The sequence below is a fragment of the Taudactylus pleione genome, unplaced genomic scaffold (genome assembly GCF_031769625.1).
Source record: "Taudactylus pleione unplaced genomic scaffold, aTauple2 ptg002628l, whole genome shotgun sequence".
Classification (NCBI taxonomy): domain Eukaryota; kingdom Metazoa; phylum Chordata; class Amphibia; order Anura; family Myobatrachidae; genus Taudactylus; species Taudactylus pleione.
In genome coordinates, this window is record NW_028287006.1 from 1 (window position 1) to 21309 (window position 21309).

General features: G+C 39.1%; 1 protein-coding gene across 1 annotated transcript in view; it reads left to right on the forward strand.

Annotated features, from left to right (window-relative positions):
• Positions 1–3795: 3795 nt before the first annotated feature.
• The window catches only part of LOC148431225 (protein kinase C delta type-like), a gene marked incomplete at its 5' end in the record, with an annotated part of 89817 nt that continues 72303 nt past the window's right edge, over positions 3796–21309 (forward strand). Inside the window, one exon of the mRNA XM_088466192.1 lies at positions 3796–3924. Within this exon, the coding sequence (XP_088322318.1) occupies positions 3796–3924 (129 nt within the window). The remainder of the gene's footprint in view (positions 3925–21309) is intronic.

Below are 21309 nucleotides of genomic sequence, written 5' to 3' on the forward strand. Positions count from 1 at the left end.
CCTTTGCGAAATTCTTGGTACATACTGCGGTAATGAATGTACCCGATGTCAGTTGGGATGTACCGCATCGTAGAAGTGATGCTTAGCCCATAGTTATTGCTTTATTCTTATTAACACTTATCACCTTAGCCTCTTGCTGTTGTGCTGCCTTGGGGTGGCTGGCCTTCGCCGGCTTCTTTGGGGTTCCACGCCCCAGACTTTGACTAAGTATTAGGGACCTCCAGTATACAGAGACGCTGCGAAGTGGCCTGGAGGCTTAGCCATATTTTTTGCAACTGAGATCTCCGAATTGTCTATCCCCATGTAGCTTTTCAAATCTTATTGCTGATTTCATTCCCAGTGCTGGGGAATACCTTTTCTGTTTCTTGAATAGAATAACCCCTCCCTTTAATGCTCCTGAGTGATATTACTGAAGTGATTGAGCAGCTTATTATTATTATTATTATTATTATTATTATTATTATTATTATCCTTTATTTATATGGCGCCACTACCAACATGTACACACATTAAAGGTAGGCTGTGGGTAATACTAATACAATACAGGGCCTACTGACATTGGTTGCTCTGGCCTATTGGCCACCTTTTCAGGAGCCAGATATATGTTTCCTACAGAGCCTAATGAGAGGTGTAGCATAGTCTCTTTTTCTTTAAATTTTGCATCTTATATAGATACAAGGAAACACCACTTAAAGGGCTCTATTTACTACAATCCGCATTTGTAATGCAGATTGTACTGTGATATTACCGACTGATTTTGCATTGCGAATCCCCTCCGCACACTTATCACGGTATTTTGGCAAAAAATACTGTGGCAAGTGCCGACGCATGCGCCAACTGACCGTCGCTAAGCCCCGCACCCTGGTAACCTGGGGAGACCCTGGATAACGCCACCTCCAGGTGGCGTTATTATCACAGGGCTTTCCCCGGTATTTTTTCACATTTTATTTTGAGTAACTTTGACCAGATCACATTTCCCATTACAATTATGGGAAATGTGATCTGGTTACTAAAAATAAGTGATAATTAGGGGTTGGAGTAGAATTTTACGAATTCTACTCCATTTGCCCTGTAGTAACTTTAGGTGATACTAAAAGGGTGTGAAAACACCCTTTTTCACTTTATTTTAGTAAAAATAATGTTAATAAATAGAGCCCAAAGTGTACTAAAGATGTTGGGCTGCAACGTTAACCACACAGGAATTTGTTTTAATCACGTACAAAGTTGCAGATAAAGTGCAACACAACTTGGCATGAGAAAATGCGTTTACAGAATCAGACTCAGTGGCACACAGATGTACAAATGTTGTATATGAAATTGATAGGTGTAATCTAGCAAACTAGGAGGTCGATTCAGACCCGTACGCTAAGCAGCACTCTCGCATTCATCAGAGGCCGGGTATGCAAATTCCACGATCGCACTGTCTGGTGTAAGGACGCCCTCTATGTTTTAGAGAGCGACGGCAGAGTGAGCGCACACCGGTATAAAGACGCCCACTTTTCTTTCTTAGCCCACATCATCTCCAGGAAGTGTATGATTATTCAGTAACATCGAGAGCCATCGGAGCTGCACGCAGCGCTTGAGGTAGACCCTACCCCGCCGTAAGCACTGCATTCAATGCAGGCTGAAATACAACCAAGTGACGTTTACAATGATACCCCCATGCAAATTATAGATGCCCATTATATGCCATTTTGATGCCCAGACACGCCTGCGTTCGCATGCACCACTCCCCCGTTCACAAGCACCTTTCCCTGTTACCACCCACAAACGGCACTATCTGTCACTCAAAGTAGCGCTCAGTCTGTGTACAACAAGCGCACGATTCCCGATCGCAATGACCGGCTTTTGCACTGCATCGCATACGCATGCGCAGACGGGCGACAATTGCCCATAGCGAGCGTCCGCAGCTTAGCGTCCGGGTCTGAATCGGGCCCTAGTTTTGTAGATTCTAGTTGTTTTATCTGTGCGAATAAGATGCACATTTTGAGGGAAAAAGACGCTGAGAGGGGCTGTTTGGCATGACTGAGGGCCTGATTCAGCAAGGAACGCACGGATGCAGACGCATGCAATTGATGGTTTTGCTCTGTGCATGCGTATGCATCACAGTGCGCGTGCGCGAACTGGCCAGTGAGATGGAGTATGTTTAGGCAGGATGTCCGCAGCCCCAGGGACAAGTGATTGACAGGAAGTGCCATTTGTGGGTGGTGGCGGGGGAGTGGTCGGGCAAACGCCGGCGTGCCTGTGCATTTGGACGGTGTATCAAGGGTGTGCATAATTAAGCCCTTGTGGCGGCGGACGTAGCCTGAGGTCCCACAAAATGTAAAAAAAGGTAGAACTCTGGCGCACGATAACTGTGTCAGCCCAATCTAAATCCCTATACCTGCCCAGACAAGTAAAAGAATACAGAATAAAACATAAAATAAACAGTTGTGAAAAAGATCTAAGGCGATACAGATATAAATAATATACTTAAATCATAGAGGTCGTTGACATGGAGATTTCTCCTTTTCTAGAGATGATACACTCCGTGGAATATATGAAATTCAAACACAAACAAAAAGACCATATGTGAAGTAATTTTAATACACAAAAAATATAAATTTATCCTTATGTGTTCTGGAAAGGAAAAAGGGTGATGTCTGTTTTTTATTTCCAAGAGTAGATGTCAATCAATCGAACTAGGATAGATCCTCACCACCATAACTCATAGGAATGAGCATACCATAAACTCACTTAATGCGTGAATAATAAATATACATAAAGGTATCTTTAAAAATACTTCACCATGTGTCACACGAAAGATTGAAAGGTAAGCGTACCCCAACTCACGTGATTAGAAGTTGGGATCAACATATAACGGTATCTTTTCCACAGTAGAAAAGTTTTTTCACTTACTGATACACTGAACAATAGTCCTGAGTCTCCGACTATAATGTTTCCTGTATGAAGTTTAGGTGTTCAATATGTCCAGTGATTTACCTAATGTACACTGGCATTGGATGGGTATTTGTAGTGCACCAGTTCTCCCTCGTAGAATCAAAAAGGAGCACCAGGTGTACAGGAGCTCATTCACTTGCAGGATAGTCCAGGCGGCAGTGAGATAATGGCTAACTCCTACTCACAGTCCCAAATCCAAGTGTGCGGAAGTCCGTATGCTGTACGTATGGACGGAGTCACGGCTAAGACAGGGGACAGGTGTCCAACCGTGTCTGGTTATGGTGTTGTGTCTCTGCCTTCCCTGGCAGCCTGAGGTCTAGTTGCACACAGGAAGTCTTGCTATGTCTGCGGGAGGGTCAGGTCAACCACTATTGTGCGTATGGGTCCGATGGTTCTCAATGTTATCAATGTTTCCACTGTAGCCAGGTATAGAGGGCGCAAGTAAAGGGAAGTGGGTGATATTATGTAGTGCTGGGCGTCTGCTTATTCTGCTGCGATTGCCGTGCGTATGCATTCATTAGCATATTCTCGCAGCGGCCGGGTGCGTGTGTCTGCCTCCTTGCGTTCCTTTCTGAATCAGGCCCTGAGGCCACAGTTTATGACAACACATCATTTAAAACACAGACATCATATATACATTTTTGACAATTTTTGTCACTTCTGTAAAATGATTTGGTGGAGAGACCTATTAGCTGTCATACATTTATTCTTAAAAACTCATCTGATGTGGCTATATGCTGCTTGTTTGGTCTTATAAGTTAATAATAGTTACTATAACAATTATCTAGATATATGCATCACAATTTAATTTGCAGCTCAACTGTTACATAGTAATGGTCTTGTTGCTCTTTCCAGCTCGTGTGTGAAGACCCTGATGAACGTTTGGGTGCGGATGGTGTAATAAGATACCATCCCTTCTTCTGGAGTACGGATTGGGAAAAGCTGGCAGCCCTTCAGATACCACCCCCATTCGTACCCAGCAAAGTAAGTGCACAGATATTGGGCCTGATTCACCCAATGGTTTGCGTACAGCTCCGATGGTGGGTAAAATGCACATGTGCAAAACTGGTCTTATGTATTCACATGCAGTGCACCATAAGCCGCAGCCTGATTGACAGGCTGAGAATTTTTGAGGGCGGGCAGGGGGTGGAGCCAGGCAGCGTTCCCGAAAACAGGAGCATGTCACCCCTGTTTCCTGGAAGTGCCATGGCCAGTATCTGCATCTTAAGACTTACTGGCCCTGCTACGGATGTAAGACAACCTGAGGGTTACTCAGATGGCCGATGTTCTCCCAAGTGACCCGATGCTGTGTCCTCAGAGGCAGCAGCGGATCACAGAAGCCAGCAGGAGGTCTATTTGCACAAGTCACCTCCTGCAGTGTCCAAAGATGCAGCTGCTGTGTGTCCTGCGTACACCTCTGCATCAGTCCCATTGTGTATAATGTCAGATATTCTTGTATTGTTTGTGTCTGACATATAAAGGTGTGTTCTCTGACTCTTTATATGAATACATGTCTCATATTTCTTCTCTCTGCAGCCATCTGAGAAGTCACTACCGCACCTGACGTTAGACCATCTCCTGTCAAGTGTAACATCAGCCTGTGACCCAATAAGTTCTTTCCACCAGGAACTTTTCCGGGGATTTTCTTTTGACACCAGCATATAGCTGCCCTGCTGCCATATACCAACTGGCACCCCTTCATGTCCCTGCTGCAATTAAGTATGGCATAACATCGCCCATCGGTTCCCTGAGGCCCCCGCAAACCACTATGTATACCATCTAACATTCTCCAAAATGAAGGTAATGTTTTCTTCACTATCCTTTATTATCCTTTACCTATCCTCTTTTCTCTATTACCCTGTGGGGACACTGGAATGGAGACATCCCAAAGATACCCCTAAGACCGGGTGTGTTTGCAAGTTCCAGTACAGAATCTGTGTAGAGTTTGCAAACACATATAATTTTATATTTTGGGTATAGACAAATATTTTATTAGTATGCTTGCCCCAGCTTTAATAGTGTAGGTATAGTGCAGTTATACTATAGGTTTCAGATAGGTTAGTAACAGTGTTAGGTTAGCATAGTAATAGTGTAAGGATAGTATAGTAATAGTGTAGGTATAGTGCAATTATACTGTAGTTTTCAGATAGGTTAGTAACAGTGTTAGGTTAGCATAGTAATAGTGTAAGGATAGTATAGTAATAGTGTAGGTATGGTGCAGTTATACTGTAGTTTTCAGATAGGTTAGTAACAGTGTTAGGTTACCATAGTAATAGTGTAAGGATAGTGTAGTATTTGTATAGGTATGGTGCAGTTATACTGTAGTTTTCAGATAGTTTAGTAACAGTGTTAGGTTAGCATAGTAGTAGTGTAAGGATAGTATAGTAATAGTGTAGGTATAGTGCAGTTATACTATAGTTTTCAGACAGGTTAGTAACAGTGTTAGGTTACCATAGTAATAGTGTAAGGATACTAGTATAGTAATAGTGTAGGTATAGTGCAGTTATACTGTAGTTATCAGATAGTTTAGTAACAGTGTTAGGTTAGCATAGTAATAGTGTAAGGATAGTATAGTAATAGTGTAGGTATTGCGTAATTATACTGTAGTTTTCAGACAGTTTAGTAATAGTATAGGATAGCAAAGTAATAGTGTAAGGATACCCCTTGACTCCACCACCCCCAACCTCATTCTGATAAAGAACTGTAGGGGGTAAATAAACTAAAGTGAGAGTTTTTAGAAGTTAGTTATAAAAGTGATGTTGCCCATAGCAACCAATCAGAGTCTAGCTATTATCTTCTAGAAAATGTTAGTTAAATGTTAAGTAGAAACTGATTGGTTGCTATGGGCAACATCACTTCTAAAAACTCTCACTTTAGTAAATTTAGCCCTAGTACTTCCCTGCAGGGGAGTTGCAGAAGAAATGCATCTGTATCTGCATGTTTAAGGCGTGTGATTGGCCGGCTATTGAGGGGATAGGTGGAGGCTGGAATTTTAATTATATATTTTTCTAGAACTACCCTGCAGGAAAGTTTCAAGAGATGCACCTAGATCTGTATGTTTGGGGGTCTGTGTAGTTTAGCAGGCTTTTCTCAATGAAAAAGCCCACCAAGAAGCAGGTAGCAAACTGCTTATAGGGATATAATAGTAATAGTGTAAGGATAGTATAGTAATAGTGTAGGTATAGTGCAGTTATTCTGTAGTTTTCAGATAGGTTAGTAACAGTGTTAGGTTACCATAGTAATAGTGTAAGGATAGTATAGTAATAGTGTAGGTATAGTGCAGTTATACTATAGTTTTCAGATAGGTTAGTAACAGGGTTAGTTTAGCAGAGTAATAGTGTAAGTATAGTATAGTAATAGTGTAGGTATAGTGCAATTATACTGTAGTTTTCAGATAGGTTAGTAACAGTGTTAGGTTAGCATAGTAATAGTGTAAGGATAGTATAGTAATAGTGTAGGTATAGTGCAGTTATACTGTAGTTTTCAGATAGGTTAGTAACAGTGTTAGGTTACCATAGTAATAGTGTAAGGATAGTATAGTAATAGTGTAGGTGTAGTGCAGTTATACTGTAGTTTTCAGATAGGTTAGTAACAGTGTTAGGTTACCATAGTAATAGTGTAAGGATAGTGTAGTAATAGTGTATGTATATTGCAGTTATACTGTAGTTTTCAGATAGTTTAGTAACAGTGTTAGGTTAGCATAGTAATAGTGTAAGGATAGTATAGTAATAGTGTAGGTATTGCGTAATTATACTGTAGTTTTCAGACAGGTTAGTAATAGTATAGGATAGCAAAGTAATAGTGTAAGGATACCCCTTGACTCCACCACCCCCAACCTCATTCTGATAAAGAACTGTAGGGGGTAAATAAACTAAAGTGAGAGTTTTTAGAAGTTAGTTATAAAAGTGATGTTGCCCATAGCAACCAATCAGAGTCTAGCTATTATCTTCTAGAAAATGTTAGTTAAATGTTAAGTAGAAACTGATTGGTTGCTATGGGCAACATCACTTCTAAAAACTCTCACTTTAGTAAATTTAGCCCTAGTACTTCCCTGCAGGGGAGTTGCAGAAGAAATGCATCTGTATCTGCATGTTTAAGGCGAGTGATTGGCCGGCTATTGAGGGGATAGGTGGAGGCTGGAATTTTAATTATATATTTTTCTAGAACTACCCTGCAGGAAAGTTTCAAGAGATGCACCTAGATCTGTATGTTTGGGGGTCTGTGTAGTTTAGCAGGCTTTTCTCAATGAAAAAGCCCACCAAGAAGCAGGTAGCAAACTGCTTATAGGGATATAATAGTAATAGTGTAAGGATAGTATAGTAATAGTGTAGGTATAGTGCAGTTATTCTGTAGTTTTCAGATAGGTTAGTAACAGTGTTAGGTTACCATAGTAATAGTGTAAGGATAGTATAGTAATAGTGTAGGTATAGTGCAGTTATACTATAGTTTTCAGATAGGTTAGTAACAGGGTTAGTTTAGCAGAGTAATAGTGTAAGTATAGTATAGTAATAGTGTAGGTATAGTGCAATTATACTGTAGTTTTCAGATAGGTTAGTAACAGTGTTAGGTTAGCATAGTAATAGTGTAAGGATAGTATAGTAATTGTGTAGGTATAGTGCAGTTATATTGTAGTTTTCAGATAGGTTAGTAACAGTGTTAGGTTACCATAGTAATAGTGTAAGGATAGTATAGTAATAGTGTAGGTGTAGTGCAGTTATACTGTAGTTTTCAGATAGGTTAGTAACAGTGTTAGGTTACCATAGTAATAGTGTAAGGATAGTGTAGTAATAGTGTAGGTATATTGCAGTTATACTGTAGTTTTCAGATAGTTTAGTAACAGTGTTAGGTTAGCATAGTAATAGTGTAAGGATAGTATAGTAATAGTGTAGGTATTGCGTAATTATACTGTAGTTTTCAGACAGGTTAGTAATAGTATAGGATAGCAAAGTAATAGTGTAAGGATACCCCTTGACTCCACCACCCCCAACCTCATTCTGATAAAGAACTGTAGGGGGTAAATAAACTAAAGTGAGAGTTTTTAGAAGTTAGTTATAAAAGTGATGTTGCCCATAGCAACCAATCAGAGTCTAGCTATTATCTTCTAGAAAATGTTAGTTAAATGTTAAGAAGAAACTGATTGGTTGCTATGGGCAACATCACTTCTAAAAGCTCTCACTTTAGTAAATTTAGCCCTAGTACTTCCCTGCAGGGGAGTTGCAGAAGAAATGCATCTGTATCTGCATGTTTAAGGTGTGTGATTGGCCGGCTATTGAGGGGATAGGTGGAGGCCGTAATTTTAAATAAATATTTTTCTAGAACTACCCTGCAGGAAAGTTTCAAGAGATGTACCTAGATCTGCTTGATTGAGGGTCTGTGTAATTTAGCAGGCTTTCCTCAGTGAAAAAGCCCACCAAGAAGCAGGTAGCAAACTGCCTATAGGTATATAATAGTAATATTGTAAGGATAGTATAGTAATAGTGTAGGTATAGTGCAATTATACTGTAGTTTTCAGATAGGTTAGTAACAGTGTTAGGTTAGCATAGTAATAGTGTAAGGATAGTATAGTAATAGTGTAGGTATGGTGCAGTTATACTGTAGTTTTCAGATAGGTTAGTAACAGGGTTAGTTTAGCAGAGTAATATTGTAAGGATAGTATAGTAATAGTGTAGGTATAGTGCAATTATACTGTAGTTTTCAGATAGGTTAGTAACAGTGTTAGGTTAGCATAGTAATAGTGTAAGGATAGTATAGTAATAGTGTAGGTATAGTGCAGTTATACTGTAGTTTTCAGATAGGTTAGTAACAGTGTTAGGTTAGCATAGTAATAGTGTAAGGATAGTGTAGTAATAGTGTAGATATATTGCAGTTATACTGTAGTTTTCAGATAGTTTAGTAACAGTGTTAGGTTAGCATAGTAATAGTGTAAGGATAGTATAGTAATAGTGTAGGTATTGCGTAATTTTACTGTAGTTTTCAGACAGGTTAGTAATAGTATAGGATAGCAAAGTAATAGTGTAAGGATACCCCTTGACTCCACCACCCCCAACCTCATTCTGATAAAGAACTGTAGGGGGTAATTAAACTAAAGTGAGAGTTTTTAGAAGTTAGTTATAAAAGTGATGTTGCCCATAGCAACCAATCAGAGTCTAGCTATTATCTTCTAGAAAATGTTAGTTAAATGTTAAGTAGAAACTGATTGGTTGCTATGGGCAACATCACTTCTAAAAACTCTCACTTTAGTAAATTTAGCCCTAGTACTTCCCTGCAGGGGAGTTGCAGAAGAAATGCATCTGTATCTGCATGTTTAAGGCGTGTGATTGGCCGGCTATTGAGGGGATAGGTGGAGGCTGGAATTTTAATTAAATATTTTTCTAGAACTACCCTGCAGGAAAGTTTCAAAAGATGCACCTAGATCTGTATGTTTGGGGGTCTGTGTAGTTTAGCAGGCTTTCCTCAATGAAAAAGCCCACCAAGAAGCAGGTAGCAAACTGCTTATAGGGATATAATAGTAATAGTGTAAGGATAGTATAGTAATAGTGTAGGTATAGTGCAGTTATTCTGTAGTTTTCAGATTGGTTAGTAACAGTGTTAGGTTACCATAGTAATAGTATAGGATAGCAAAGTAATAGTGTAAGGATACCCCTTGACTCCACCACCCCCAACCTCATTCTGATAAAGAACTGTAGGGGGTAAATAAACTAAAGTGAGAGTTTTTAGAAGTTAGTTATAAAAGTGATGTTGCCCATAGCAACCAATCAGAGTCTAGCTATTATCTTCTAGAAAATGTTAGTTAAATGTTAAGTAGAAACTGATTGGTTGCTATGGGCAACATCACTTCTAAAAACTCTCACTTTAGTAAATTTAGCCCTAGTACTTCCCTGCAGGGGAGTTGCAGAAGAAATGCATCTGTATCTGCATGTTTAAGGCGTGTGATTGGCCGGCTATTGAGGGGATAGGTGGAGGCCGGAATTTTAATTAAATATTTTTCTAGAACTACCCTGCAGGAAAGTTTCAAGAGATGCACCTAGATCTGTATGTTTGGGGGTCTGTGTAGTTTAGCAGGCTTTTCTCAATGAAAAAGCTCACCAAGAAGCAGGTAGCAAACTGCTTATAGGGATATAATAGTAATAGTGTAAGGATAGTATAGTAATAGTGTAGGTATAGTGCAGTTATTCTGTAGTTTTCAGATAGGTTAGTAACAGTGTTAGGTTACCATAGTAATAGTGTAAGGATAGTATAGTAATAGTGTAGGTATAGTGCAGTTATACTATAGTTTTCAGATAGGTTAGTAACAGGGTTAGTTTAGCAGAGTAATATTGTAAGGATAGTATAGTAATAGTGTAGGTATAGTGCAATTATACTGTAGTTTTCAGATAGGTTAGTAACAGTGTTAGGTTAGCATAGTAATAGTGTAAGGATAGTATAGTAATAGTGTAGGTATAGTGCAGTTATACTGTAGTTTTCAGATAGGTTAGTAACAGTGTTAGGTTACCATAGTAATAGTGTAAGGATAGTATAGTAATAGTGTAGGTGTAGTGCAGTTATACTGTAGTTTTCAGATAGGTTAGTAACAGTGTTAGGTTAGCATAGTAATAGTGTAAGGATAGTGTAGTAATAGTGTAGATATATTGCAGTTATACTGTAGTTTTCAGATAGTTTAGTAACAGTGTTAGGTTAGCATAGTAATACTGTAAGGATAGTATAGTAATAGTGTAGGTATTGCGTAATTATACTGTAGTTTTCAGACAGGTTAGTAATAGTATAGGATAGCAAAGTAATAGTGTAAGGATACCCCTTGACTCCACCACCCCCAACCTCATTCTGATAAAGAACTGTACGGGGTAATTAAACTAAAGTGAGAGTTTTTAGAAGTTAGTTATAAAAGTGATGTTGCCCATAGCAACCAATCAGAGTCTAGCTATTATCTTCTAGAAAATGTTAGTTAAATGTTAAGTAGAAACTGATTGGTTGCTATGGGCAACATCACTTCTAAAAACTCTCACTTTAGTAAATTTAGCCCTAGTACTTCCCTGCAGGGGAGTTGCAGAAGAAATGCATCTGTATCTGCATGTTTAAGGCGTGTGATTGGCCGGCTATTGAGGGGATAGGTGGAGGCTGGAATTTTAATTAAATATTTTTCTAGAACTACCCTGCAGGAAAGTTTCAAGAGATGCACCTAGATCTGTATGTTTGGGGGTCTGTGTAGTTTAGCAGGCTTTCCTCAATGAAAAAGCCCACCAAGAAGCAGGTAGCAAACTGCTTATAGGGATATAATAGTAATAGTGTAAGGATAGTATAGTAATAGTGTAGGTATAGTGCAGTTATTCTGTAGTTTTCAGATTGGTTAGTAACAGTGTTAGGTTACCATAGTAATAGTATAGGATAGCAAAGTAATAGTGTAAGGATACCCCTTGACTCCACCACCCCCAACCTCATTCTGATAAAGAACTGTAGGGGGTAAATAAACTAAAGTGAGAGTTTTTAGAAGTTAGTTATAAAAGTGATGTTGCCCATAGCAACCAATCAGAGTCTAGCTATTATCTTCTAGAAAATGTTAGTTAAATGTTAAGTAGAAACTGATTGGTTGCTATGGGCAACATCACTTCTAAAAACTCTCACTTTAGTAAATTTAGCCCTAGTACTTCCCTGCAGGGGAGTTGCAGAAGAAATGCATCTGTATCTGCATGTTTAAGGTGTGTGATTGGCCGGCTATTGAGGGGATAGGTGGAGGCTGGAATTTTAATTAAATATTTTTCTAGAACTACCCTGCAGGAAAGTTTCAAGAGATGCACCTAGATCTGTATGTTTGGGGGTCTGTGTAGTTTAGCAGGCTTTTCTCAATGAAAAAGCCCACCAAGAAGCAGGTAGCAAACTGCTTATAGGGATATAATAGTAATAGTGTAAGGATAGTATAGTAATAGTGTAGGTATAGTGCAGTTATTCTGTAGTTTTCAGATAGGTTAGTAACAGTGTTAGGTTACCATAGTAATAGTGTAAGGATAGTATAGTAATAGTGTAGGTATAGTGCAGTTATACTATAGTTTTCAGATAGGTTAGTAACAGGGTTAGTTTAGCAGAGTAATAGTGTAAGTATAGTATAGTAATAGTGTAGGTATAGTGCAATTATACTGTAGTTTTCAGATAGGTTAGTAACAGTGTTAGGTTAGCATAGTAATAGTGTAAGGATAGTATAGTAATTGTGTAGGTATAGTGCAGTTATACTGTAGTTTTCAGATAGGTTAGTAACAGTGTTAGGTTACCATAGTAATAGTGTAAGGATAGTATAGTAATAGTGTAGGTGTAGTGCAGTTATACTGTAGTTTTCAGATAGGTTAGTAACAGTGTTAGGTTACCATAGTAATAGTGTAAGGATAGTGTAGTAATAGTGTAGGTATATTGCAGTTATACTGTAGTTTTCAGATAGTTTAGTAACAGTGTTAGGTTAGCATAGTAATAGTGTAAGGATAGTATAGTAATAGTGTAGGTATTGCGTAATTATACTGTAGTTTTCAGACAGGTTAGTAATAGTATAGGATAGCAAAGTAATAGTGTAAGGATACCCCTTGACTCCACCACCCCCAACCTCATTCTGATAAAGAACTGTAGGGGGTAAATAAACTAAAGTGAGAGTTTTTAGAAGTTAGTTATAAAAGTGATGTTGCCCATAGCAACCAATCAGAGTCTAGCTATTATCTTCTAGAAAATGTTAGTTAAATGTTAAGAAGAAACTGATTGGTTGCTATGGGCAACATCACTTCTAAAAGCTCTCACTTTAGTAAATTTAGCCCTAGTACTTCCCTGCAGGGGAGTTGCAGAAGAAATGCATCTGTATCTGCATGTTTAAGGTGTGTGATTGGCCGGCTATTGAGGGGATAGGTGGAGGCCGTAATTTTAAATAAATATTTTTCTAGAACTACCCTGCAGGAAAGTTTCAAGAGATGCACCTAGATCTGTATGTTTGGGGGTCTGTGTAGTTTAGCAGGCTTTTCTCAATGAAAAAGCTCACCAAGAAGCAGGTAGCAAACTGCTTATAGGGATATAATAGTAATAGTGTAAGGATAGTATAGTAATAGTGTAGGTATAGTGCAGTTATTCTGTAGTTTTCAGATAGGTTAGTAACAGTGTTAGGTTACCATAGTAATAGTGTAAGGATAGTATAGTAATAGTGTAGGTATAGTGCAGTTATACTATAGTTTTCAGATAGGTTAGTAACAGGGTTAGTTTAGCAGAGTAATATTGTAAGGATAGTATAGTAATAGTGTAGGTATAGTGCAATTATACTGTAGTTTTCAGATAGGTTAGTAACAGTGTTAGGTTAGCATAGTAATAGTGTAAGGATAGTATAGTAATAGTGTAGGTATAGTGCAGTTATACTGTAGTTTTCAGATAGGTTAGTAACAGTGTTAGGTTACCATAGTAATAGTGTAAGGATAGTATAGTAATAGTGTAGGTGTAGTGCAGTTATACTGTAGTTTTCAGATAGGTTAGTAACAGTGTTAGGTTAGCATAGTAATAGTGTAAGGATAGTGTAGTAATAGTGTAGATATATTGCAGTTATACTGTAGTTTTCAGATAGTTTAGTAACAGTGTTAGGTTAGCATAGTAATACTGTAAGGATAGTATAGTAATAGTGTAGGTATTGCGTAATTATACTGTAGTTTTCAGACAGGTTAGTAATAGTATAGGATAGCAAAGTAATAGTGTAAGGATACCCCTTGACTCCACCACCCCCAACCTCATTCTGATAAAGAACTGTACGGGGTAATTAAACTAAAGTGAGAGTTTTTAGAAGTTAGTTATAAAAGTGATGTTGCCCATAGCAACCAATCAGAGTCTAGCTATTATCTTCTAGAAAATGTTAGTTAAATGTTAAGTAGAAACTGATTGGTTGCTATGGGCAACATCACTTCTAAAAACTCTCACTTTAGTAAATTTAGCCCTAGTACTTCCCTGCAGGGGAGTTGCAGAAGAAATGCATCTGTATCTGCATGTTTAAGGCGTGTGATTGGCCGGCTATTGAGGGGATAGGTGGAGGCTGGAATTTTAATTAAATATTTTTCTAGAACTACCCTGCAGGAAAGTTTCAAGAGATGCACCTAGATCTGTATGTTTGGGGGTCTGTGTAGTTTAGCAGGCTTTCCTCAATGAAAAAGCCCACCAAGAAGCAGGTAGCAAACTGCTTATAGGGATATAATAGTAATAGTGTAAGGATAGTATAGTAATAGTGTAGGTATAGTGCAGTTATTCTGTAGTTTTCAGATTGGTTAGTAACAGTGTTAGGTTACCATAGTAATAGTATAGGATAGCAAAGTAATAGTGTAAGGATACCCCTTGACTCCACCACCCCCAACCTCATTCTGATAAAGAACTGTAGGGGGTAAATAAACTAAAGTGAGAGTTTTTAGAAGTTAGTTATAAAAGTGATGTTGCCCATAGCAACCAATCAGAGTCTAGCTATTATCTTCTAGAAAATGTTAGTTAAATGTTAAGTAGAAACTGATTGGTTGCTATGGGCAACATCACTTCTAAAAACTCTCACTTTAGTAAATTTAGCCCTAGTACTTCCCTGCAGGGGAGTTGCAGAAGAAATGCATCTGTATCTGCATGTTTAAGGTGTGTGATTGGCCGGCTATTGAGGGGATAGGTGGAGGCTGGAATTTTAATTAAATATTTTTCTAGAACTACCCTGCAGGAAAGTTTCAAGAGATGCACCTAGATCTGAATGTTTGGGGGTCTGTGTAGTTTAGCAGGCTTTTCTCAATGAAAAAGCCCACCAAGAAGCAGGTAGCAAACTGCTTATAGGGATATAATAGTAATAGTGTAAGGATAGTATAGTAATAGTGTAGGTATAGTGCAGTTATTCTGTAGTTTTCAGATAGGTTAGTAACAGTGTTAGGTTACCATAGTAATAGTGTAAGGATAGTATAGTAATAGTGTAGGTATAGTGCAGTTATACTATAGTTTTCAGATAGGTTAGTAACAGGGTTAGTTTAGCAGAGTAATATTGTAAGGATAGTATAGTAATAGTGTAGGTATAGTGCAATTATACTGTAGTTTTCAGATAGGTTAGTAACAGTGTTAGGTTAGCATAGTAATAGTGTAAGGATAGTATAGTAATAGTGTAGGTATAGTGCAGTTATACTGTAGTTTTCAGATAGGTTAGTAACAGTGTTAGGTTACCATAGTAATAGTGTAAGGATAGTATAGTAATAGTGTAGGTGTAGTGCAGTTATACTGTAGTTTTCAGATAGGTTAGTAACAGTGTTAGGTTAGCATAGTAATAGTGTAAGGATAGTGTAGTAATAGTGTAGATATATTGCAGTTATACTGTAGTTTTCAGATAGTTTAGCAACAGTGTTAGGTTAGCATAGTAATAGTGTAAGGATAGTATAGTAATAGTGTAGGTATTGCGTAATTATACTGTAGTTTTCAGACAGGTTAGTAATAGTATAGTATAGCAAAGTAATAGTGTAAGGATACCCCTTGACTCCACCACCCCCAACCTCATTCTGATAAAGAACTGTAGGGGGTAATTAAACTAAAGTGAGAGTTTTTAGAAGTTAGTTATAAAAGTGATGTTGCCCATAGCAACCAATCAGAGTCTAGCTATTATCTTCTAGAAAATGTTAGTTAAATGTTAAGTAGAAACTGATTGGTTGCTATGGGCAACATCACTTCTAAAAACTCTCACTTTAGTAAATTTAGCCCTAGTACTTCCCTGCAGGGGAGTTGCAGAAGAAATGCATCTGTATCTGCATGTTTAAGGCGTGTGATTGGCCGGCTATTGAGGGGATAGGTGGAGGCTGGAATTTTAATTAAATATTTTTCTAGAACTACCCTGCAGGAAAGTTTCAAGAGATGCACCTAGATCTGTATGTTTGGGGGTCTGTGTAGTTTAGCAGGCTTTCCTCAATGAAAAAGCCCACCAAGAAGCAGGTAGCAAACTGCTTATAAGGATATAATAGTAATAGTGTAAGGATAGTATAGTAATAGTGTAGGTATAGTGCAGTTATTCTGTAGTTTTCAGATTGGTTAGTATTAGTAACAGTGTTAGGTTACCATAGTAATAGTGTAAGGATAGTATAGTAATAGTGTAGGTATAGTGCAGTTATTCTGTAGTTTTCAGATAGGTTAGTAACAGTGTTAGGTTACCATAGTAATAGTGTAAGGATAGTATAGTAATAGTGTAGGTATAGTGCAGTTATACTATAGTTTTCAGATTGGTTAGTAACAGTGTTAGGTTAGCATAGTAATAGTGTAAGGATAGTATAGTAATAGTGTAGGTATAGTGCAGTTATACTATAGTTTTCAGATTGGTTAGTAACAGTGTTAGGTTACCATAGTAATAGTGTAAGGATAGTATAGTAATAGTGTAGGTATAGTGCAGTTATACTGTCATTTTCAGATAGGTTAGTAAAAGTGTTAGGTTCGCATAGTAATAGTGTAAGGATAGTATAGTAATAGTGTAGGTATAGTGCAGTTATACTGTAGTTTTCAGATAGGTTAGTAACAGTGTTAGGTTAGCATAGTAATAGTGTAAGGATAGTATAGTAATAGTGTAGGTATAGTGCAGTTATACTATAGTTTTCAGATAGGTTTGTAACAGTGTTAGGTTCCCATAATAATAGTGTAAGGATACTATAGTAATCAGGGCCGGATTAACAATGGGGCGGGTGGAGCTGCAGCTCCAGGCCCTCACATGAAAATTGGCCCACAAGGAATATACAATGGAGACAGGAAAACAATGTTTTCCTGTCGCCAACAACGGCCTTCTGAGGTCTTGCCCATCCAACCCATAGCCCCAACAACCACCTCTGTCCTCTACCCCTGCCCACCCGGAAGCACCTCCCAGTCCTCCGTGTCCTGGCCGCCGGGCATTCAAAGAGTGGTGCAGTGGAAGGCTTTGCTTCACAAGCCCTCCCCACATCGCATACTTGCCTCAGCCTCTTCTCTATGCTATGTGACGGCACACCGTGTGACACCACATAGGTGCCGCAGCCGCACAGGGCTCTATGTGGGTGAGTGGCTGCCGCCATTGACCCCATGGTGGACTGAGAAGGCAGCGCTGACTGAATCTTCCTGACTTCAGTAGCGCTACTGCTGGCAGCACGTGTCAGTAGGGAGACCTTCCTGTCAGTGTGGAGCTGACCCATGGAAGGTGTAAGCCCGCAGGAGGTGCCGATGCTGACGAACAGAGAAGAGGGTAAGTGATCTACGTGGGGTGGAAAGAGCAGTACACTGAGAAAGGGGGAGGTGAGGAGCACTGTAATGACACAAAAGGGGACATAATTATGGACACAGAGGGGGACACATGACAATTGACACAGATGGGGGACACAATAATGTACACTGGGGCACACAATAATTGACACAGAGGGGGGAATATAATAAAGGACACAGATGAGGGGCACATAATATTGGACCCAGAGGGGGGACATAATAATGGACACAGGGGGCATAATGATAGACACAGAGGGGGAAGGGACATAATAATCGACACAGAGGGGGGACACATAGTAATGGACACAGAGGGGACACACATAGTAATGGATACAGAGGAGGGACACATAATAATGGACACAGAGTGGAACATAATAATGGACAGATGGGGGGCACATAATAATCAACACAGAGAGGGGGACACATCGTAATAGACACAGAGGGGGTACACTTAGTAATGGACACAGAGGGGGGACACATAGTAATGGACACAGAGAGAGGACACATAATAATGGACACAGAGTGGAACATAATAATGGACAGAGGGGGCACATAATAATCAACACAGAGAGGGGGACACATCGTAATAGACACAGAGGGGGTACACTTAGTAATGGACACAGAGGGGGGACACATAGTAATGGACACAGAGTGGAACATAATAATGGACAGAGAGGGGGGACACATAATAATGGACACATAGGGGGGACACATAATAATGGACACAGAAGGGGGACATAATAATGGACATATAGGGACACCCACATGATAATGGACACAGAGGCAAAAGAACATAATAATGTAAAGAGAAGTGGAAAGGGGGGACAACAGGGCATACAGATGAGAAGGCAGCACAATATGGAACATCAAATGCAAGAGAAAAAAAAACCCAATTGGGGGCGCACCAGATGTATATATGTATACTCAGAAAGCAGCTCACCTGAAGGGAAGGCTAATCCCGAAAACGTGAAATGTAGAAAAGAAAACAGGGAGCGCTGGTAGAGAAACACTAATCTTCTAAATAGATGTAATGCCGATTAAACATTAATTAATAATAACCCACCTGGACAGTGAGATATATTTAAACTCAAAGACACCAGATGGGGCAGTGGTGCATCTTACGCCACCACAGTGTGGTCTTATTTCAGACAACATCACCAGCCGACAGTGGCACACACAGAAGCCGCTAAGACCTGCAATTGTCAAGTCCGTTTCAATCCACCAGCACTATTTTATCCCGGCCGGGACAAACTGTGACCTTACAGTTGAACATATACGGGGACGATCACGAACACTCAGGTATTGCATGCATTGGTCAAGCACCTACACCAACTGTGGTCTCCTATTTTATTTTATTTATATTTACAATATATGATACTCATTATTCAATTATTTTCCATTTCAATATTTTTTCAGGACTGTACTACACGAGACCATACTTTTGTCTCGTCCATATTCACTTACCATCCATCACAGGATCACCATCTATTTTTATACTTCCAGTTTTTTTATCTTAATTGTTGTTTTTTATGCACTGTATCCATTCTATATGTTCATTGATTTGTATATTATTCATTGTATTTATGATATTTTGTGCCTCGGTGTAGTTTACATACTATTCTGGTGACTATTTATTATTAAATCATTTTTATGCAAATTGTTTATTCAATATGGAACATACATTGTTTTGAATTGTTTATTCAATATGGAAGTCAGGAACACAATACAGAACATAATAATGAGGGGGTATCACAATACAGAACATACAGATGAAGTCAGGAGCACAACACAGAACATAATAATGAGGGGGTATCACGATACAGAACATACAGATGAGGAGTTGAGGGGGTAACACAACAGAACATGCAGATGAGTGAGTATCAAACAACACAGAACATGCAGATGATGGAGTATCACACAACACAGAACATGCAGATGAGGGAGTATCACACAACACAGAACATACAGATGAGGGAGTATCACACAACACAGAATAAGCAGATGAGGGAGTATCACACAACACAGAACATGCAGATGAGGGAGTATCACACAACACAGAACATGCAGATGAGGGAGTATCACACAACACAGAACATGCAGATGAGGGAGTATCACACAACACAGAACATACAGATGAGGGAGTATCAAACAACACAGAACATGCAGATGATGGAGTATCACACAACACAGAACATACAGATGAGGGAGTATCACACAACACAGAACATGCAGATGAGGGAGTATCACACAACACAGAACATACAGATGAGGGAGTATCACAGAACACAGAACATGCAGATGAGGGAGTATCACACAACACAGAACATGCAGATGAGGGAGTATCACACAACACAGAACATGGAGATGAGTGAGTATCAAACAACACAGAACATGCAGATGATGGAGCATCACACAACACAGAACATGCAGATGAGGGAGTATCACACAACACAGAACATGGAGATGAGTGAGTATCAAACAACACAGAACATGCAGATGATGGAGTATCACACAACACAGAACATGCAGATGAGGGAGTATCACACAACACAGAACATGCAGATGAGGGAGTATCACACAACACAGAACATGCAGATAAGGGGGTATCACACAACACAGAACATGCAGATGAGGGAGTATCACACAACACAGAACATGCAGATGAGGGAGTATCACACAACACAGAACATGCAGATAAGGGGGTATCACACAATACAGAACATACAGATGTGTTTTTTCGTTATGTGGTTGGGGCATGATGGTGAGTGAGGGTTATATCAGGGTGTCAGTTACAGGGTCAGGGAGTGGCAGTGACAGTAATTACAGAAGGTCAGATAAGGGATTGGTGAGTGATAGTGAATGACGGGTATTTCAGTGTTTGAGGGATGGTAGTGGGTAAGAGGTTCTGTATACAGCATTAATTGATGGGTGACAGGTATTTCAGGATAGGGGGTAAGGTAGTGTAGTACAGGCAGCAACCTGCACAGAGCTGGCCACTATCGGCCTACCAAAATGTGTGTGGCTGGGGGGGTAGTTGCAAATATTTATGCAGGGGAGAGGTGGATGAAGGTAGGCGCTAGCTATGCCCATCATGGTGCTAGCCACACCCTCTGCACAGACCACTCCCCACAGCACTGGTCATAATACATAACTAGTCACACCCCTGTGACACTGGTCACACACCTGAAGCAGCATACAATAGGCCCTTGATAAATTTCAGCTCCAGGCCCATGTGGAGCTTAGTCTGGCACTGATAGTAATAGTGTAGGTATAGTGCAGTTATACTATGGTTTTCAGGTAGGTTAGTAACAGTGTTAGGTTACCACAGTAATAGTGTAAGGATAGTATAGTAATAGTGTAGGTATAGTGCAGTTATACTATAGTTTTCAGATAGGTTAGTAACAGTGTTAGGTTAGCATAGTAATAGTGTAAGGATAGTATAGTAATAGTGTAGGTATAGTGCAATTATACTGTAGTTTTCAGATTGGTTAGTAACAGTGTTAGGTTAGCATAGTAATAGTGTAGGTATAGTGCAATTATACTGTAGTTTTCAGATAGGTTAGTAACAGTGTTAGGTTAGCATAATAATAGTGTAGGTATAGTGCAGTTATACTATAGTTTTCAGGTAGGTTAGTAACAGTGTTAGGTTTCCATAGTAATAGTGTAAGGATAGTATAGTAATAGTGTAGGTATAGTGCAGTTATACTGTAGTTTTCAGATAGTTTAGTAACAGTGTTAGGTTAGCATAGTAATAGTGTAAGGATAGTATAGTAATAGTGTAGGTATTGCGTAATTATACTGTATTATTCAGACAGTTTAGTAATAGTATAGGATAGCAAAGTAATAGTGTAAGGATACCCCTTGACTCCACCACGCCAACCTCATTCTGATAAAGAACTGTAGGGGGTAAATAAACTAAAGTGAGAGTTTTTAGAAGTTAGTTATAAAAGTGATGTTGCCCATAGCAACCAATCAGAGTCTAGCTATTATCTTCTAGAAAATGTTAGTTAAATGTTAAGTAGAAACTGATTGGTTGCTATGGGCAACATCACTTCTAAAAACTCTCACTTTAGTAAATTTACCCCTAGTACTTCCCTGCAGGGGAGTTGCAGAAGAAATGGATCTGTATCTGCATGTTTAAGGCGTGTG